The 21,586-nt window shown below is 43.2% G+C and overlaps 1 protein-coding gene across 1 annotated transcript in view; it reads right to left on the bottom strand.

Moving 5' to 3' along the window:
• The window catches only part of LOC144772266 (solute carrier family 23 member 1-like), a 984,472-nt gene that overhangs the window by 725,245 nt on the left and 237,641 nt on the right, over nucleotides 1-21,586 (bottom strand). Inside the window, exon 2 of the mRNA XM_078656497.1 lies at nucleotides 7,721-7,888. Coding sequence (XP_078512623.1) covers nucleotides 7,721-7,888 — 168 coding nt within the window. The remainder of the gene's footprint in view (nucleotides 1-7,720; nucleotides 7,889-21,586) is intronic.

Below are 21,586 nucleotides of genomic sequence, written 5' to 3'. Positions count from 1 at the left end.
TTGGGATAGTTTCTGTATAACATTACAGCACCAGACAACTAACTGCCCCAGAGTCTTGGACTGTAAACACAGCCATTAGCCTGTTCTAAATAAATTCCTCAAGTTTTGTGATTGCAGCCTGTTCCTTTTACTGGCCGAGAAGGTAGACTGTATAGTTTCAAGAGCAGTGAATTTGAAAACTCCAGTTGCTGGGCATTGTTGTCTCATTGAGTCAAAGCTTGTCCTTGTGAGCCAGCGTGTTTGATGACTATATGGGATTTGTGCTGCTGTCTTTTTCAGAAGGTATCTATTATTTTGGAATACTGTTAAATAAAAAAAACAAGTTTTTTTCTTCTTTGGTGAGAGTTCTGGGCGTTTAGTAAGCAGGTAGGTGATAAGACTAGTTTTTCGGACTGGCGCTTACTGTGCAGATTGCATTGTTCCCTCACCAAAAACAAGTTATATCGTTTGCTGTATTTTCCGTTGGCCGTATGAATAAGCCAGGTGGTAATTGAGCAATACTCGGTAAACTGAAGCAGGAGTTATTTCTTTATAGAGTGAATTTTGCCGTTCATCTCTCCGTGGATGTAAAATGCATTCCTATTTATTTGCCTACTTTTAACACGTAGTTTAGCTTAGCGATTGCTACAAAGCGTTTGAGTTGTTCAAAGTAATTTAAACAGCCTCCTGTATTTTTGTAGTTATATAATAAAAACAACACCAACTGCACATTCTTAAAACAGGCAAAGTGTAGTTATCTAGCTGGCACCAGCCACGACCCGTGGAGGGAGTTCTGGTGGGGCAGAAAGGTGGGGCGGGGGAGGGGCAGGGTGGGTGGTGCTAAACACCGGAATATGGATATTTGGAGGTAAGTAAACAATTTAATAAATAAAACGAATTTCGTAGCGTGCCCGGCATTGCAAAATGGGATGCAGGACGCACTACGAAATTCACTTTATTAATTAAATTATTTACTTACCTCCAATTATCCATATTCCGGTTTTTAGCACCCCCCATCCAGCCCCTGAGCTCGTCATCAGCGCCGAAGGGGTTAATCAGTGCAGGCTTTTTTGTAGTGGCCGGAGTAAACAAAGTGTCGATTATGAACAACCAGTCACTGGAAATTCGGGAGTAGAACAAGTGAGATCATACACTATTTGCTCTATCTCTTTTGACGTCACAACGGTGACTCTCAGTCTTAAATTATACCTATCAATAGGGTTCTATTTACTGTGGATGGGTTGCATTTTCTTCCTCCTGCTGTTCTACTGAATTTAAGTAACCAGTGCAGAAAGGTAGTGCAATGAGTGCCATAAGGCTTACCAAGGGTAAGAGCTGCTACCCAGGCTTTACATAACTGACATCTATGAGGTCAATAAGACAAAACTAAAAATAAATGATTTTAGTAAATTCTGCTTTTAAATTCCCAATGACATCCATCACATTCTCTTCTCCAGCTGTAAATTTTAGCACAGAATTTGTTTAAAGAAAAACGCATATTTAGATATGCAAAAAACTGCTACTGTTGCACTGAATTAAAATTAAAATGGTCACAATCTGAATATATTAAACATATACGATTATATTTTTGAACTCACTGAAGAATAGGCAGTGCTAGGCAGGCTAATGTATTACCCTGTTCTGTTTGAGATCTAGTCGGCTGCTCTTAACCTGTGAGTGTCAATCCAATCACAGTCAGATCTGAATTTTATTTAAAAGCAAATTCACTTCTGCTCAGTGGCTTAGCTAGAGATTTTGCTGCCCAGAGTGATCCCTGAGGTTGCCGCCCAGTGAAGTCCGGTGCTGGTAAGCACGGGTGGAGGCGACAGATGACCCCGAGCGGGGTGGAGGTGGCAGACGACGAGGGAGAATGAAATTTAAAAAAACAAAACTTACCTTGCCCTCATCGCCACCCCCAAAACAGTGCCGCACGGGGAGCCCACCATACACTTAGCTACGCCATTGCTTCTGCTCAAAATATGTAAACCAACATATTCTCAACTACTGTTGCATAGCAAAAGAGCTGATGATATAAAACCACAAGCTGCAGTTTTCTGTACCCATATTCCTCTCTGGGTTATTTGTTCAACAGACACAGGCATGCCAGAGTTAACACTCATTGTTAAAAACCAATAGGTCTATCATTGGCAAGCTAGTCTCATTTTTTGTTTTTATTGCTAACATATGCTACAAATGCTACCTAAGCATGGCAGCTATATTGTGAAATAGAAGTTTTAATTATAAAAAAAGTTAACCATTTTTAATACATTTTAATAGTGGGGTCCTGGGGCTTAAGAAGAGGCAGGTGTGTTAGAACAGATATAGGTAATTGTCATTGCAATAAGAAAATGTATTATTGGGTTCAAAATACTGCAACCTAAAGACATAGTTTAAAACACAGACTTGATTAAAAATAAATGGATAAGAAATGGAAAGAAAAAGGCTTTTGCAAAGTAAAGTACTGAGACATCAGCCTTGGCACTGAAGTGCACTTTCTTTTAACCAGATGTACCCTGGCAAAACACTGTCACTGACTGCACAACAGAGTTAATGGCTGATGGCTAAGATCTGACCCTAAGCCCTTCTATGTGTGTATTAAGTAATTCATTTTTTATTTATGATTCAATTTTATTGCCTGAAGCGAATCGGAGCAGGGGAAAGCTTTGTGGCACAGCTCGCCAGAACAGACGCAAAGACTCGCCGGACAGCTTCATCTGAACTGACGGTGGACAAAGTCTTGAAAAGCAACAAAGTGCAGACCGCCCGCTAGGATATAAGGTACTGTGTTCAGCAGACCTAAGTGGGTCCCTGTAGTTAGCCCACTCTCCATTGAGGTTGGCGTGCACTTGTGACTTTGTCCCAGTCCGGCACAACAAGATATCCACAGTTGATACTTAGTGCATTTTGGTGCTATTTTCACTGAAATCGTTAAATTTGAATATCTCCAGTTCTGTTGATTGTCTTTTTGCCATTTTGGTCTTGTTTTATTTATTGAAAAGTGCTCTGTTTTTCTAATTTGGTGAGGGGTCCTTTTGTGGTGTGTTTTCACTGTGTTACTGTTTGAAGTGTTGCACCCATACTTTACACATTGCTTCTAAGCTAGGCCTGATTGCTCTGTGCCAAACTCCCAGAGGGTTGAACACAGGTTAATTTTGGTTCGGCTTGTGCCTCACCCTGATAAGTACTGTAGTTGCTTATTGAGTAAGGTTTCAACCCCTCTTCAACAACTAACACAATTTCTCTCACATACCACTAAGGAAACAGATTCTTCCCCTCATATTTTTAAAGTGATATAAAACCAGAAAGAAAGATCTAAGTTTATATTCCCACAGCTGACACCACATGTAAAAAAGTTATATCACAACTGTAGCATAATGGAAAATTAAGTATGACAATATAGCATTTATATAAAAGTTTATATAAAAGTTAATTTGATGTATTTTGCCCAAAATTAAATATGTAGTGAATTGTAAGTTTACTCCATTTTGCACGAGCTAATTGCTTAGAGAAAATGCCCAAAAATTATTTGATTCGTAAAACAAATACATTCTTAAAAGATGATCAAGTAGCTACATGGCAATTCACAAAGTGAAACACATTTTGTAACAAAAATAACTGTTTTGTACCAGCACTCAGCACAAAAATAATTCACAGAAAGATAGTGATTCAAAAATCTTAAGACTTGATTTAGAATTTGGCAGACAGGGTACTCAGTCGTAAATGTGACTGAATAACCTGTCTGCCAAACATTCGATCTGCCACCTCAATTATATGTTGGGTGAATCGTCAGTTTTTCGAGGGGTGGTTGGCGCCACCGCTGGAGAACTTAGTGCAACCGCCCAATGGAGTAGGGTTCATATTAGTAAGGTCATCAGACCAGACCACCTGCCCTATTAAGAGCGAATGGTCTAACGTCCTTTTTTAGGGCTCGGCTGAACGCGCGGAAGCGTGTCTCCGCCGAGGCTCTTTTGTCGGCATGTGTGCTTCCCAGGAGACAATCGTGGCCGTGCGCATCGCCTTGGAGGCGATTTCAAACTGACACGCGCACGCGAACGAGCGCTGCGGCCTGGCGCTGTCTCCTGGGAAGCACACACGCATGCGCATACACACACACAAGCGCCCACGCACATACATACAGAGACACCCACCCCCCCCACACACATACACACACGCGCGCGCACACACACGAGTGCACCCCCCCTCTCCCCCGCTGTCGCACACATGCATACACACACAGGCACACACACAACGAGGGAACCGAGCCCCCCCCCAGCCCTTTGTAACTTACCAGATCAATTCTGTTTTTACTTTCGGTCCGTGTGAACGAGTGATATCACCAGAGAGTGGTGTGATAGGTCCTACTCCCCTGCCCCGTGTTCAAGTGCATTGGAGGACGTGGAGTGGAGGCGTGGACTGCAGGACAGTTTATAGGGCGTCGCAGCCGAGCTTGGTTGGCAGCCTGCACTGGACGCGGTGCACTGGGGAGGGGGCGGGGCTGCGGACTCCTCGGCGTATTTTTTACTCGCAGCGCTGTGTGGGTGGAAGGAACCGCCCCTTTCAATCCGGATGCAGATTTGTGCATACTTAAAAAATGTCCATGGTAGCAGCACTTTGCCCCCCACGAGAGTTTTTACCCCAGAGGGTCCGGCACAGATCCGACTCTGCATTTTTACCCAGGGAAAAGGATTGCATCGCGTTGCCTGACAACGCAGATGCATAAGCAGAACCAAGCGCGGCCGCAGAGCTTCGGTCCGTCTCACATCTGCCGCCGCCGCCCCGGGTGCACTTGTGAACAGTGAGTCCCTCTCACTGCTCGGTCATGGGGGCCCCCGAAGAAGCCTCACTCCCTGGAGACCTGGAGCTCGCGTCCTTGAACATGGCCTGCACTGAGGGGGCAAAGCATAAAAGGACCCTCCACGCGCTGCCAGGTGAGCCAATGCCCGCCCTCCAGCCAGTGGGATGAAAACACTGGTGGTGGGGGTGGGTCACCGAGGGGCGTGACCGATGACTTTAAGGGCGAGGCTTAAAACAACACAACATTTGTCGTTAGCATTGTGTGCTGCCCGACTGGCATTTTGCTGCTTCCGTCCCTGCATCCAGATATAATACAGCAAGTACCATTACTGCTACAACAAGCCAGAATTCTAGGCTTTCTCAATGGTTGTGCGCTGCATAATAATAAATAAGCAACAACTAATACCTGTGTATATAATATTGCAAATGCTTCAGTTCTCAAGTGATGAGACTGTGTCTTTGAAGTTACATCAAAGGCTGGGAAGGATGGTAACTGTCATTGGTTGTTAGCTGTTTAACAAAAACGAGTAACGACAATTTTGTTGTTAATTAATATTGAATTGTTTTCATTCTGACATTGTGGGACTGAAATAACCATCACTCAGGCCTGTGGAAGGGGCAGTTTTTGTCAGTGCCTCAATAACTTCTGTTATGTTCATTTCATTCTGGACATGTGCAACCTCTTTCTCTCAACACTTTGTATCTATATACCGTACACCTCATCTCATTACTCTCCAGCGCCGCTTTTCACTTTCTTCTGCTCTTCCTCCCTCCTCCTTCATTACACTGACCCCAACACACAACGCCCCCTTCCCTTGTAAGCACTGCATTTTCTTATACTTCTTTCACCTTGTCAATATTTTGACAACTGCATACCTCTTTCACACATTTGCACAGAATCATAGTTGCAGCTGTAATGCCGGACCATTGCTCTCTGCAGAGAGGCCAAGGACTGGATAACCATTCATTGTAAACACCTTTCTCATCCGCTTTCAGGCAATGTTTGAAACAGGCCTTCGCCTCAAATTCCGACCCCTCATTGTGGTCCTTTATATACACCTAGAGGGCCTCTCTTCAAATTAGGCACTATACAAGAGTAATATGGTCCATGACAAAAAACATTCAGAAACACACCTTCCTGGAATTTGAAAACACTCCAAGGGATCACAGGGCTAGTACAACATGTGGAATGTAAATATGAATGAAATCACTGACATTAACATTTTTACATTCATTTATCAGTCGTCAATGAGTGCTTTTGGCTACAATGTTATGGGCACTGAATATATAGGGATATATAATAGGGACCTGTTTCAATGTCCACTATTAATTACTACCAGTTCTTATACCTGGACAGACCCGGCACAATTTAAGCCCTGGCCAGTGGGCATGGTGATAGAAAGTATTGGAAACATACTGGGTGCTTTTGATGAGATTGGACGCTTGACTGGCAGAACTTTTTAGGCTAAAATATAACAAGCCTTGGCAAAGCCAAGAGGTCTTGCTTATGCAAGAGCTATTTATTGGCTTTATCAATTGTTTTACCCATGTTGTACACCAGTGTGGCTGCTGTTCAGCATGGCAAAAGTTTGTGGAGTAGTGTCATGGAGTAGATTGTATGGATTAGAGTGGCGTGTGCTTCGGATTGGAGTGGATTACGTGGAAATTGTGGTTTGCAATTTATTTATATTCTTACAAACACAATCATATCCCACTCCAAAACCTAGTCTTCACCAGTTTAGCACACATCCTTGTACATGCCGGTTTGAAATTCCTCATGCAAGCACGAGAAATGAAGGCAGTTGCGTCACTTCAGCCTAGTGCAATGATGTCCTCTGTGGCTGTCAAGAACTGATGCTGAGTTTGATTGCAAATCTGCACCCCAGCATGCGATGAGGAGAGAGGTGTCGGGGAATAAAGCCTTGTGGTTGTTATCACCCTGATATCTTTTACAAATGCAGAGTGACCCCAATGTTGACATCAGCCGCTGAAGAAATGGCCATAATAACATGATTGACGGTACGCAAAATTGACTAATGGCAAAGAGTGCTGCATCAAAAAAGACTTTGCGGGTTGAGGGGTGCTGTACGCCGTGGGGATTGAGTGGTGCTCTAGGCGTGCAGGTTGAGTGGTGATGTAGGCGTTGCGGGTTGAGTGGTTATGTAGGCGGTGGGGGTTGAGTGGTGCCAGTTCAGGTTTTCAGCAGGCACACTCCTTCAGCCGTCAGTGCACACTTTCACCAGGCACACACCACTATCCGTCACTGCACAGCAATCGCAGTATGGTGCACTTTACTTTTAAACATATTCATCTAAAGCGCAGCATGCCACCATTGCTACAAAAATAAATACACACTTTTTTTGGCCTACAAATTATAGACTTTTGTTGCAGTTGGTGTTGCAATATTTAGCAATGCCAATAGCTCAAACTTAATTAACCCGAGACCTATTGCATTGTAAATGCTTGTTGCTATCTGTCACCGCCAGGTAAAACCTGGTGGTCATGATCAGAAAATAAAATAATGGCCCACTGGGAGGGACTCCGAGAGTGAAGGGGTCATTATGTTTTTCTTTTAAAGAAACAATCTATCTTCCACTTTAGGAGTTAGCTAGTGAAAAAAGATAAATTTAGGGCTTGGCTACTTAAAAGATGGCGACCATGCTCCGAAGTTTCAGTGACTTCACTGGAGCTGCCATGACTGTACTCCTGTGAAGGCACAGGGATCACTGCAAGGTTGGTGGTAGGCGGTTAGTTTGGTGGGCAGCAGACCAGTCAGGGTGTAAGAGGGTATGACCTCCGCCATTCTGATGGAAAACCAGGGTCTAAATCAGGGCCTAAATCTTGAAACACTCTGGAATGTTGTTGTCAAGAAAAATATTACAATTAACAGAACAAAATGTAAAGAGAAAAGCTGAGTATGTGTTAATGTAAACAGGAGAAAACCAACCTGAAATCCCAGTAGAATGCAGAGGTACCATGGTGGTGTATCATTAATGGAGTAAATGAGTTCTATGCCCGGTACTACAACTGTCTTTTCCTTTGTGCTTTCAATTGCTGGTGATACATAGTACTTGTCTGATTTGCACACGTTCTGTTTCTCAAAAATGTTATTGTTCTGTAAATAAAACAAAGAGGAATGTTGTTAATTTGTCTCTTGTATAAATCATGCAATTTGGTTTCCATTTTAATTATACAATTTCATGGAGAACATTTCTTACTACATTAGCCTTCGTCTGGCTAAGGTTTTCTGGGTCCGTATTCGGAATGTTTACACTTAGGTCCAGATTTACAAAGCTGTCATGCAGTGTGGCACCCAAAATTGCTGGGCTGTGTGGGAGAGAGAGGGTAGGGCAGCACCCTGTCTTATAACATATGGCACTGTCCTGCTTTCTTCCTGGCACTAAGCAAACACGAGGAGAAGATGGACGGAGCACTGAAACTTTTCAGGCACTCACACCCAGTCACAGATCTAGGTTGAATCCATCATCGTTCTTTAGCTCACTTTGCCACCCCAGTTCAGACCCAGCTATATGCAAATCAGTCTTCACTTTGTGCCTCATTGGAACAGTCCAGCCCGAACTGGCAAGCCAGGTCTTCCCTCGACCAGAAACAAGCATCCTGGGACTGGTTTTGGGGAAACTTGAATCCAGTGGCAAAGTGAGCAAGGGACACACATCTGGCCATACCCTGCCAACTTAGGGTGAACAAAGCAAACACAAGGAGAAGACGGAGAGAGCACTGAAACTTTTCAAGCACTCACCCCCAGTCATAGATCTGGGTTGAATCCAACATCAAGTCAAGTCAAAGATGCTTTATTCGGTTTGTAAAGAAAATACAACCATATAGCAACAGACATAATGAAAATAAAAATTACACAGTTCTAGAACATGCAACCATTGAAATGAAAACACAATGTATCAAGATAAAACACAAAAGGAAAAACCCTATACAGTTAATTCTGTATCTAGTATACATTTAGCAGCATTTGTAGAACATAAACATTAAACCACTCACAGAACACATTTAACTGTGATGGTAACAATTATACGACCTTTAGTTATGTACAAATATGCGGTTAAAGTGCTAAATATCATCGCTATGTCAATGTATGTGCAAATTGGCAATTCAAGAGAAAGGTTCGGCGGCATCCTTCCTAAAGTGCAGTATGCAAATAGCAGCACTTAACCTAACTATACACAGTAAAAATACAGATAAAAGATAAAGGATAGAAACAAGTGCAAGTGCTATGCCATCCCAACAGTGCATATTATACAATAGCAGCGATTAATCCAACATACATGTATGTGCAAATTAGCATGATAAAGTGCATAATGTTAGCAACATCTTATTTAAAGTGCACAGTACGTTTAGCAACTAAGAAAATTCATATAATAATTGATTTTCTTACAAAAATACATTTTAAAATATAGGTGGCCACATGAAAGCATACGTCTGGGGTCTCTAGGTTGAACAATAATTTCATTGCTGTTTGTAAATGATGCGTATTATATTTTAAAAAGATGGGTTTCAAGTAAAATTTTCTAAAAGAGGTATAAAAGGTACAAGATAACATAAAATGACACGTGCTCTGTTTTGATTTGCCGTCACATGGGCACAAACAAGTTCCGGGTTTTTTAGGCACGGGAAAGGCCACAAGGTGATGCACAATTCCTAGGCGGAGACGGGTTAGTACAAATCGATGGGAAGGAATACTAACTGTTGCAAGGTAAGATTGAAAACCTTCATTGATGTTATATTGCTGGTAAAAATTGAATGTACTCTGTTTATCATATTTTTCCATTCTAATCCCAGCTGTATATTTCCAAAATGAGACCTTCAACTCCCGCTTGGATGGTATGGAATCCATTGTCAAGTCATTAAAAATGTCCAGACCATACAGTGTTTTGTACCAATTGTGTATGTGATTCAGCCAAGGGATATTCGATCGGCGGTCAAGTTTAATACAATCGGTTATTACGTCCTGCGAAAACTTTGTCTCCTCCTTTGCCCAAATTGAACGCCATAAGGACAGAGGACGGAGGGCAATTAAATCATTGACATAGTGCATATCTAGTTCCTTATGTATTAACTCAGTTGAAGCCGTAGCTGGGGCACTAATTAATCTTTTTAAAAACATGTTCTCCTTCCCCTGAACAAATTTGGCACTCTGTGCATCATACCCCCAAACCCCAGCCCCATATATAGCTGAGGAAATGCATCTAGCGTTAAAAAGGGTTAGCATTTCATGAATTCTGCGATCCCCTAATTTTGCAGCAAATCTGAAAATACAATTTGTATTCCTGACCATTTTAAAAAGAACACTTTTTTGTTCATTTATCCATCTTCCATCTCCTGAAAAGGTGATGCCTAAATAACAAAAACTTTTAACAGATTCCAATCTCCCCCTTCTAAAAAAAAGGGCTTACATTTTCTTTGTTTCTTACCACACACCATAGTAACCGTCTTCCCTTTATTAATTTTCAATTTCCTATTTTCAATAAATACGTGGAATTGATTAATTAAATGTTGCAGTCCATTATGAGTCCTAGAGAGGAAAACCGCGTCATCCGCGTATAAAAGGACTGGGATAGGGTTGCCATTAATGATGGGAGCATCTGCATTAGTCTTTCTTAAAATTGTGTCAACCTGATTAATAAAAAGAGAGAATAGTAGGGGGGCGAGTACGCATCCTTGACGGATGCCTCTCCTGACTTTAAAAAAAGGGGTGCACTCGCCGTCTGTTCCAAACCTAACTTTGCTTGATAAATTATTATACAAACGAGCAAGCAGATGAATAATTTCAGTGGGGGCACCCATTGCCAATAGTGTGGGCCAGAGCAGTGCGTGTTCCACCAGATCGAACGCGGAACTCAAGTCGGCAAAGCATAGGTAAAGATTACCAGGTTTAGCCTTAGTATACTTGCCGACTATGAGTTCCAGGTTCATGCACTGCTCCATTGTACCTATTCCCCTACGGAACCCATACTGCACCGGGGACAAGATGTTTTTCTCCTCAGCCCAGACTTCCAATCTCACTAATAGGGCTTGACTAAGGATTTTAACTGTCGAGTCCAGAAGTGAGATTGGTCGATAATTTCGGGCCTCCGACCTAGATCCTTTTTTGTAGAGGGGTATGATGATTGACTGACCCCATGTCAGTGGTAAACTATCTTCCACCGCAGCATTAAAATAACGGGTTAAAATTGGGGCCCATAGAGATATTTCATGTTTGTAAAAATCCATGGGTACCCCATCAGGCCCAGGTGCTTTACCCCCCTTACTGTTTTTAATTGCCTCTGTCACTTCATTTAAAGTTAAAAACAACTGCATTTTCTGCCATTTAAAACAAAAAGTAGACCCATCTGGATTAAAATCAGAGTTAAAAATCTCTGAAAAATGCGCAATCCATGCAAGACAGCTGACATGGGAACTGACCTCGGGAATATTATCATTCTTTAGGAATGGGCCATTTATAGTTTCCCAGAAGAGTTTATGATTTTTGGTTGCAGCGGCCATATCCAGTTTATTCCAGGCATCGTTCTGCAACTCCCTTTTCCTAGTTGACAGGGCCAATTTGTAATTAATTCGTTCTTCTCTAACTCTTTCTTTATCTCTAGGTTTAACATCAAGCACACTTTTTAACCTTTTTAGGGTCTTGGCACAATGTTTGTCAAACCACACAGTTTTATTTCTTTTAGGCTTTCTATTTCTTTTTAGCAAAGAGTTTTCAACTGTGCATGCAATTTTCATAAAATTAGAAAGAACGACAGACGCTATCACGTTTGGTGCAAGGCAGTAATCAACCTCTCTGGTACATTTACAAATAATATCCTTCGTTAATTTGTTAGGGTCAATTTTGATCCATTTAATTCTCGTACCATTTGGTCTCACAGCAGTGATCCCGTGGACAGATCTACCGTGCACAACGGTTTTTGGGCCCCAGCCCATTAACTCCACTGAAATGCTATTGTGATCACTCACAGGCTGCTCTGTTACCCAAACATTGGAGAAAACCGAACCATTGGACACCAGAATATGGTCGATATTTGAATAGGCATCTCTCCCCCTAAATGTTGGGCACTTTTCATTATTTTTATTCTTTGTACATTCAAGCAGTTCCAGATTTAATTTGGCTATCAGGTTATTCAATGCGCTGCCATAATTACTGTGCGGAAAATGATTAACAAAGACGCTGTCACTCCCTGCATGCTCTTCATGATGACCGCAAATCCCCTTCCGAGCATGACTACAAGCTTGAATGTTAAAGTCGCCTGTCCACAATATTGCAAAATTATTCTTTGAAAGAGCAATTGCAGCTTCAATAGCACATTCAACATCGGGGACAATCTTATCCCGTTTAGGGCCCACAATATTATTATAAAAGTTTACAATAATTAAGTCCCTGCCATGACTGTGTGTTAGTCGCAATACAGACGCATGCTGGCATACTACTGTATGTCCCCCAACATTAAATTCCGTTAGTTTGGTTGAGATCAAAGTCAATAGGCCTCCCTTAGCTCTACCAGCCTTAGATGCTACTGCTGCCACGCTATAGGAGGTATAACCTTCAACTTGTATTTGTTCTCTGTGCCTTGTCTCTTGTAAGCATATAATATCATAACCACATGTAATAAAGTTATCCCAGAACGGGGTACATAATTTCGTGGCAATTCCCGCTATATTCCAAGTACTAATTACAAGGGAGTCAGCATGACTGGCTCCTGTACCTTCAGGGTGGTTGGACAAGAATAAAGCTTCTGGACTTACTGTCGTATTAACGTTAACATTAACATTTGTCACAGTTACATCATTATCTATGTCATTATCTGTAACATTATCTATACATAACACATTATTAGGCAAAATTAACTTTGGCTCACTTATAGCTTTTACGCAGCTTTCGTCCCCCAACTCTTTTTCCATAGTTAATGTGTCACCCATTACAGCGCTTTCAGGGTGCGGGGCCAAAGATAAAGCATTCAGTCAGTCATTCTCCTCAAGTGAGTTGAACAACTGGAATCTATTGGAGGTTGGAACCAAAAAGTTGTCATATACATTGGGGAGTAAAAGGGGACAAATGGGGGCAACATTGGAACACTTGATATAGGCAGCTCTTGGGTGCTGGAAGGTATGTGTAGTAATTTGTCTTCCTGACTGATTCCTATAAAAATAATCAAGTGGGAAAAGCGTGATGTTATATTCGTGATTCGATGGCATAGGTGCATGTAAAATCGAATCTCTCGCCCATTCTGTAGTCCTAAAATTTATGACTATACAGTCCCCGTCTATCTCCTTTTTATTTGGTCCCACCCAACCTACCCTTTGTGTAGTTATAATCTCACCTGCCCCTCGTATTGGGAAACCGCAGTTTTTCACCAACCAATACAAGGTTTTATTTTTTAGGGTTTCCTGATTTTCAAATTGGGTGGGCAACAACTTGGGGACATTAGCGAGAATCGCTACAAAAGGTCTACATTCAGGTGGCAAATTAATAGTGGCTGGGATGATGTTATTAATATGGCGCCTCGGTACAGGTAAGCTCTTATTATTATAGACGAGGTCGCTGATGTTCCTCTGGCCCCCAACTACTTTCTGCCCACCTACTATCTTAGGGGTGATGGTTGTTGGCCTCTGCAATCCGCTTGTAGATGGTACCGGATTTGCCACCATAGTGGGCACACTTGGGATACGGGTTACTGTACTTGGTATGTTTTTGCTCAGGTTTCCAGGATCTACATTAGTTGTGTGGGATCTGGCTCGCGTGCCCAGGTGTTCTAGGACATCCAAATTGGCTATGCCCAGTTTCTCTAGGTTCTCTATATCAGGCTTGGCTTCCAACTTCCTCGGGGCTGTGATGAGAGTCCAATTCCCTACCCTACCGAACTACCTCAGAGTTCCATATACATTAAAGCGAACAACCAAGATAGTACAGCGGGGCGCGGGAAAGGAAGGGAACAGCGGGGAGGGAGATCTGCAACAACAAAGAACAAGATTTAGAACACCCTATCTCCCTAATCTATAACAGTAGTGTTCTACACTCCCTTAACCCAAAACCACCCCACTGTAACCAGTCAATACCTGTAAAGGAAAATACACAATGATCAAATCCAATGGAGACAGTGGTCTGAGGAGGTATGAAGAACTGTGCCCAACTGTGAAAACAAAACGAACACCATTCAATGCCCTCTGATATAAGTCAGCTGTTATTTCAGTTGGTGTTCAATAGGGTGCACTACACATACCATGAACAATGCATCATGTCTTATTAAATGGGTGATTCACAGTTCCCTTTCTCCAATACCCCTCCTGTCTCCTGTAGAAACGAGATAAGGAAATAATAATGAACCCTGAAATCCAAGGAATCCACTCAGTGAGAAACAGAGGGGGGAAGGCTCCTCACGTCTTGTACACAGTGTTAATTCACACTCTGAAACGGCTTCTCCAAAATAAGCTTGCGCACCAGAAAGTTCTGTGGGCTTACTCTTTGTATGTAGAAAATAGCGAGGCTCAGTAATATGCTCCAGGTGAGTCCTATCGCCACTGTGCAAGTTTATAATTATATACAAATATTTACAATACTGGTATACCAATGTTATGGCTGTGTTTGGCAATGAATCAATAAATGTCTTTTTCCTAGAACCAAACGCAAAGCCACCAACGTCTTAGACTGATATCGAAGGTAAAGGAACCTCTGTGTAACACTCATCCGAGTGAAACACCCAAAGGAATACTATGCTCTGGGTGTGCTGTTGGGATCGAAGATACCAACGCCTCACAACTCCAAACTTCCGAGATACTCACGATTCCGTTGGACTTGGAACAACAAGTCGCCTCTTACCGCAACCTAACCAGGATTCCAGAAACGCCACCGCAGGACGGAATTATCGGCGTCTCACCGCCGTCTGCATCACTCCTTTATTTCCTGGCATGCGCGCGCAGCTCACGTTGGTACGCGACATAAGCACGGCATGCCGGGAAATGTAGTTTTGTTCATGCTGGCGGCCCGTAATCGTCTGGTGCCTTGGAACCTGACACTCTACTTTTTTACTTAAAGTTTCTAGAGATACCATCACTGGTGCAATATAAGTTTTTACCATTTTATCGAGGTATGATACCCGTACCTCGACATTAGTTGGAGTTAGTATTTCCATCAATTGTGTATCCTTTACGTGTGTACCTCCGCTATTCTGATGTATCTCACCCTCTCTTTCGTAGGTTTCTAAAGTTTGTACAGCCCTCTTCTTTTTTCTTCTATATGTTTTAACCTGTTTGTTAATTATCAACCTTTTTCGACTTTGGGTAGATTTCCTTTTAGGTGGTGCAGACTCACAGTCGGTTTCACTACTTGACAGACTGATATCACTAATTAGTACAGTTATAATGACGGCATTAGTATCACAACCATCCAATTCCCCTGTGTCTATAGGCACATCACTCTGTGCTAGGGGCTGTGGCATTATGCTAGCTGACAAGTCAGGTGTTATTGACAGTCTGCTCTCCCTAGTACAGAATACAGTAGGTTCCAAAGGTTGTGGTACATCAGATTGGATTGGGTCATACCTTGGCAAACCAGCAAAAGATTCCAACAAAAGTGAGTCATGTGACATCGTTGTTTCATTTGTACCGCTAACCTGTGTATTAATAATTTTTGGCGATTGACTTATTAAACACATACTCGCTGGTAAAGAAAGTCTCCTTTCTGTATTTTCAATAGTGTTAACAACAACTCCAATTGTTTGTTGCAGCATTCTATCAATTGCAGTTAAAGTAGGTAAAGGTGTTGGCGCCAACGTTTGTTTCCTTGTGGCTGAGCGTGTATGCATGGGTGTTTTTCTTACCACCGCTCTGCTTTTACTTTTGACCTCCATCAGGACTGTTACAAACTAATATCTTTATAGTCAAGCAAGGTGATTTAGTTACCTTGATTATGCAGGGGATGGCAAAGTCAAAAGGGGTAGCCCGGCCCGGTCTCCTGCGGTCTCGGAGGGCCTCAGAGGGCCCGCCCTTTGCCCGGGCTTAGCCCGGCGCGTCCCGCGCGCGTCCTCGCGGGAAGAGGGAGTGGGTGTGTCTTTATGCGCCTCCTGGCGCTGCGCAGTGATGGTGGGGGAGGCGTCCTGAACACAGGGCTGCTGGGGGCTGTAGTCGATTCTCTCCCGACCGGCGGAGCCAAGCCCGGGCAGCCGGAAGTGTGGGGAGATGATGCACAGCAGTGGAGCGAAGCCCGGCCACCCTACAACCACAACTCTCACGCTGCACGCCTCACGCCTCAGCAGCAGAGCCTCAGGGACTAGAGGTAGGCTCGGCCGGCGTGTTCTGCTTCCCGTTATGCCGCCACCCGGTCCTCGGCAGTGGATGTGTCTTTATGCGCCTCCTGGCGCTGCGCAGTGATGGTGGGGGAGGCGTCCTGAACACAGGGCTGCTGGGGGCTGTGGTCGATTCTCTCCCGACCGGCGGAGCCAAGCCCGGCCAGCCGGAAGTGTGGGGAGATGATGCACAGCAGCGGAGCGAAGCCTGGCCACCCTACAACCACAACTCTCACGCTGCACGCCTCACGCCTCAGCAGCAGAGCCTTAGGGACTGGAGGTAGGCTCGGCCGGCGTGTTCTGCTTCCCGTTATGCCGCCACCTGGTCCCCGGCAGTGGGTGTGTCTTTATGCGCCTCCTGGCGCTGCGCAGTGATGGTGGGGGAGGCATCCTGAACACAGGGCTGCTGGGGGCTGTAGTCGATTCTCTCCCAACCGGCGGAGTCAAGCCCGGCCAGCCGGAAGTGTGGGGAGATGATGCACAGCAGCGGAGCGAAGCCCGGCCACCCTACAACCACAACTCTCACGCTGCACGCCTCACGCCTCAGCAGCAGAGCCTCAGGGACTGGAGGTAGGTTCGGCCGGCGTGTTCTGCTTCCCGTTATAAATCCAACATCATTCTTTAGCTCACTTCCACAAAGTGAACAATGGACCCACGTCCAAATGTTTGCATTTGTCACCCCGAGTGGGATGGGTATGCCCAGATGAGTCAAGCTAGCCTGGCTGATGAGGGGTGGACCTCCGAGACAGGTCCCAGGATGCTTATTACCAATCCAGCAAAAAAAGGTGAACCGGGCCTAGCAGTTCGGGCCGGACTGTTCCCAGAGGGAGCAGGGCCAAGACTTATTTGCATATGGCTTGGTTCAAACTGGAATTGCATGGGGAACAAAAAAAAGATGAATTTAGGCCCAGATCTCTGTACTGGGGTGAATGTATGACATTTTTCTGCATTCTGTCCATCAATTTTTCTTTTTTCACTCTTCCTAGCACTTTCACATAATCAAACTGGTTAAACTTATAAGTTTGGTCTAATCTTAAACCAAAAGTCTAAGTTTACAACTTCGGGAATCCACAAAAGGCATTTACGAGTACTTTCTTTATCTCTGCACTCGGCGGACATAAAGATAGTACTCATAAATGCCCTTTGTGAATTCCCAAAGTCGTTAACTTAGACATTTGGTCTAAGTTTAGACCAAACGTCTATGCTTACCTTTGTGAATTGGGCCCACACTGTCTACTACCACACACACACCTTTGTGTTATAGTGAAAAGGTGTCTGAGCAAAGTACTATGCCTACACAATGTAAAGCGTTTCCTCCTTTGGATGTGTACTGTTCAGTGCAGCGCACACGCAAAGTTAGACATATAAGGAGAAATAAAAGCCAGGGCCGGCTTTAGGGCAGTGTGTCTGGTGCGGCCTCACTGCGCTGACGTGGAGAGGGGGTGCTGTGTTTAGCAATAACTTATGATTGGAAAATGCCTGCGGTAGAGTCCTTGTGCGTCCAGTGTACAGGCAGCATTACAAATGTCAAGATAACTCTTGTGATTAATGTTCCTGCTAGGAGATCAGAGTTTTGTCTAATGGCAGTTTTTACTTGCCATAAAGTAGCACAGAGGGTTACTATGCCTTCTGCAAAGAAGTCTTGCCATGCAGATCACAGATCTGTTTGTATGTGGACAGCTGAGTGGATTACTGCTTTTGCACAGATATTCAATTGTCACTGCACTTCATAAGATGCATCCCTATCTAGGCCAGTGACTGTTACAAACTGTCAACAAAGACCTCCATACAAATTTCATAAAATAGGTAATGACGTTCTGTGTTTTCTCCCCAGTCTTTCATTATCTATTCCTAATGTTGCTGAAAAGGGTTTATTTGGGTAGATATACATTTCTATTAGTAAAATAAGACTTTCTCAGTGCTTTAAAACAAATTAAATGCATGTGAGAGAGTGTCTATGGAGAGATGAGGGGCACTTTTGTCCAGTGTTCATGAGGGAATCCAAAGAGGAGGTGATGGGGGAGGGAGGTGCCAAAAATGATTGTGGCACAGGGCGCAAACAGTGCTAAAGCTGGCCCTGATAAAAACATTTCTTCCTTTTGACACCTGATTGAAAGATGCATTCTTTTTGGGTGCAAAACCCTCACTTCTACTGTTAGTAGATAGGGCTTTGCGTCAAAACACATTGGTGGTTGCATAGGAACTCCTATGTACCATCTACGTAATGCTACCCTTGATGCAAGTAATGCAAAGCTGCGCAAAGACAACTTTCCAGTGCAAAACATGTTATGCTCTGCAAAGTAAATTCAAAATAAACATTTTGTTCTAGTTTGAGTCACTTTTATGACTCAAACCGTGCAGAAAATGTTAGTAAATCTGCCCTAATATGAAAGCTACGCAAAGATCTTTTTCTGGGCTAGAAATATCGGGCTGCCTAAAATTGGTAAAGAACCCAAGTCAAAATGCATATTCCGTGCATATATGGTACAATATCCAAAAACAAGTAAATAAACAAACATAAATCACACTGACAACAAATTATGCCCAATCATAATTACAACGAACATCTGTCTGCCTTATTCACAAAAACTTGAAATGTACTCATTTGCAATTTATGATTTGCAGATTTACCAAGTGACGGTCACAGATATTGATCCAAAAAGCTGATTTGAACCTGTTTTCCTTCCTCCAATTTTGCATGCTCTGTATCCCATAAGTTTTATTTTTAGGATTAGCAAATCTTTTAAATGTAACTTTAGACATTCGTTTTCTTGTAAGTTTAAACTATTTTTCATTACCAATCTGTTATAAACCTGGATCATTTGCTTGGACCAATGCTTGAATTAATCTCAGCACTGGTAGTTACAACGAGCAGCCTTCCAATCCATTGCTTTTTTGCCCACTATATCAATTAAGACAGGCATCACCCTTAGGTAAATCCGGCTGAACCTGGGCTATTGTTGCTAGTATTTCCATTTAAAGTGCACATGTCCATGCTGTTTTGTTTGGACTATCTTTATTGAAGCAGTGTGAAGGCTGACCTATATGGTGGGTCCTTGTTTGTCCAGGCACATATGAGCATAAACGCGATGGCATGAAATGCAGCACGAGTGATTATGAGTGGCTGAGTTTAATTCAAACATTTCACCCATTACTTTTTATGCTAAGTGTGTATCTCTCAGAAGAAGGGGACTGTTCATACATGGGCCCGAGTTTCTCTGCCATAAGACTCACACTGTACCTCACTGATGAGGCTGAATAAGTCTTACATTGGTTTGATGTTCCTAGTATTCCCACTGTACCTCACGAAAGACTGTCAATAAGGCTGAAACTGCTATGATTGTGCTTCCATTCCTGTTCAGATGGAAAAAGACCCAGAAGTTCAGACTGAACTGTCCTTTTTTGGGCAAGGCTAAGACTGATTTGTGAGTGGTTGTATATACGATTGATGAACCAAACATAGGAGAATGGAGTGTAGCTCAGCGTAATTACCAGTGCCTGAGACTAGTTCAAACGTTCCACCCATCACTTGTTGGGCTTTCTAAGTGACTCTTCCTAGTAAGATGGATATGCCCAGGCTTGGGTCCCGGGATTCCTCTGCCATTTGACTCAAGCTGCACCTCCCTGATGAAGATCAACACACTGGTCTGATGTTGCTTCAGTTTTCATTCAGAGGGGTTGTCTTCTACAGTTCAGGCTGGGCTATCTTTTTTTGTGGTGGAGCCAAGGTTTATTTGCATGTGGTTGGTCCCTCACTGTCAAGGTACAGATTAGAGATAACTGATGGACTGAATTATGGCCCAGAGTGTTTAACTCACTGCTAGTCCAGATGAAAGGGATGAATGGCTAGACAGTATAACTCTCTCAGAAATGAACAGCTCCCAAAGTGAAAACTTAGATGAAGAAATAACGGAAATAGAAGTTAATAATACTATTAAACAACTCACACAGGGCAAGGCCGCGGGACCGGACGGTCTCCCAGGAGAATTATATAGGGCCCTTAATTCCTCCCTTACTCCAGTCCTTACGAGCCTCTTTAACAATATACTAATCAGAGGGGAGACACCACCGAGCTCTTGGGGGGAAGCAAATATAGCTTTAATATTAAAAACAGGTAAAGACCCAGCCGAATGTGGATCATATCGCCCAATCTCGCTTCTCAATAATGACTATAAAATCTTTGCGTCAATTCTGGCAGCACGACTGGGAGGCGAGATTGGATCGATTATCCACCCCGACCAAAAGGGGTTTATCAGAAGCCGGCAACTAGCCGACTTAACTTATGATTTGGTAGGAGCCGCGGATATTGCCTCAACTTTTGGCTTACCCCTGGCAATTATGACACTAGATGCTACCAAAGCGTTCGATAGGGTAAATTGGGATTATCTAAACATAATAATGGGGAAATTCCATCTTGGTCCCAAATTCTGCAGAGCTATTGGCCTACTATACAACAACCCTAGTGCATCCCTACTAATAAACGGCATGCGAACAACTCCTTTTAAAATTAGCCGACGAACAAGGCAGGGGTGTCCCCTATCCCCCCTCCTTTTTAATCTATACGTAGAACCGTTTGCACAGTCCATTAGGGAGGACACCAATATTCCACATTTCACTTTTTCGGGCTGGGAAAAGAAGGTCGGCTTATATGCCGATGATATACTCATCTATACCACCGATCCTGCTTTGGCTTTCCCTACAGTTATAAAGAAGGCGGAGGATTTCGGAAAATTTTCGGGATATGAAATAAATGCCGGGAAAACGGAAATTATGGCTTGGAACATTTCCAATCTCCAACTCCCGGTAAAATCCTCAATGAGATATCTGGGAGTCACAATAACTAGAGACTTGGATCATCTGGCTCAAAACAACTTAGCTCGGATCTCCCGCGAATCACAATCTTTGATGAAAGCTTGGTCTTTTCTCCCGTTTACCATCTACGGGAGAACCAGCCTGATAAAAATGAGCATTCTCCCGAAATATACTTTCATTTTCAATACTATTCCGTTAAATTTTGACCCCAAACAACTTGCAAAATGCCAACAAAACATTAACTCATTTATTTGGGGATATAAATCCAGCAGACTGGCTTGGAAAAAACTGAGAAGGAGAAGAGAAAAAGGGGGGCTTGCATTACCAGACCTGGAAAGCTACGCTTGGGCATTCCACTTGACTCATTCCAGGATGCTACTTAAGATCCCCTGGGAAAATGCAAATGGCCTCATGTATAAGGCAATGCTATTGGGTTCGGACCTTCCATTGAATGGCTTCTTGTTTCAGTTCGGCCACCAGAAGTTTTTCAAAAAAGTCAGACTAAAGTCATTATTGGGCACTATAAAAGAATGGTCCCAAATTAAATCCAAGGCCGGGATAGGATACTTATCTAAACATGCACCGATCTGGGATTTACCCGGGCTATCATCACAAGACTCTATTACAGTTAAAAGGGTCCTTGTCGATGCAGGCATAACACAGTGGGGGGATTTGCTGGAGGAAAGATCCTTCATGGA

This window comes from Lissotriton helveticus, chromosome 1_1 (genome assembly GCF_964261635.1).
Source record: "Lissotriton helveticus chromosome 1_1, aLisHel1.1, whole genome shotgun sequence".
NCBI lineage: Eukaryota > Metazoa > Chordata > Amphibia > Caudata > Salamandridae > Lissotriton > Lissotriton helveticus.
This window is presented reverse-complemented; position numbering and strand designations above follow the sequence as displayed.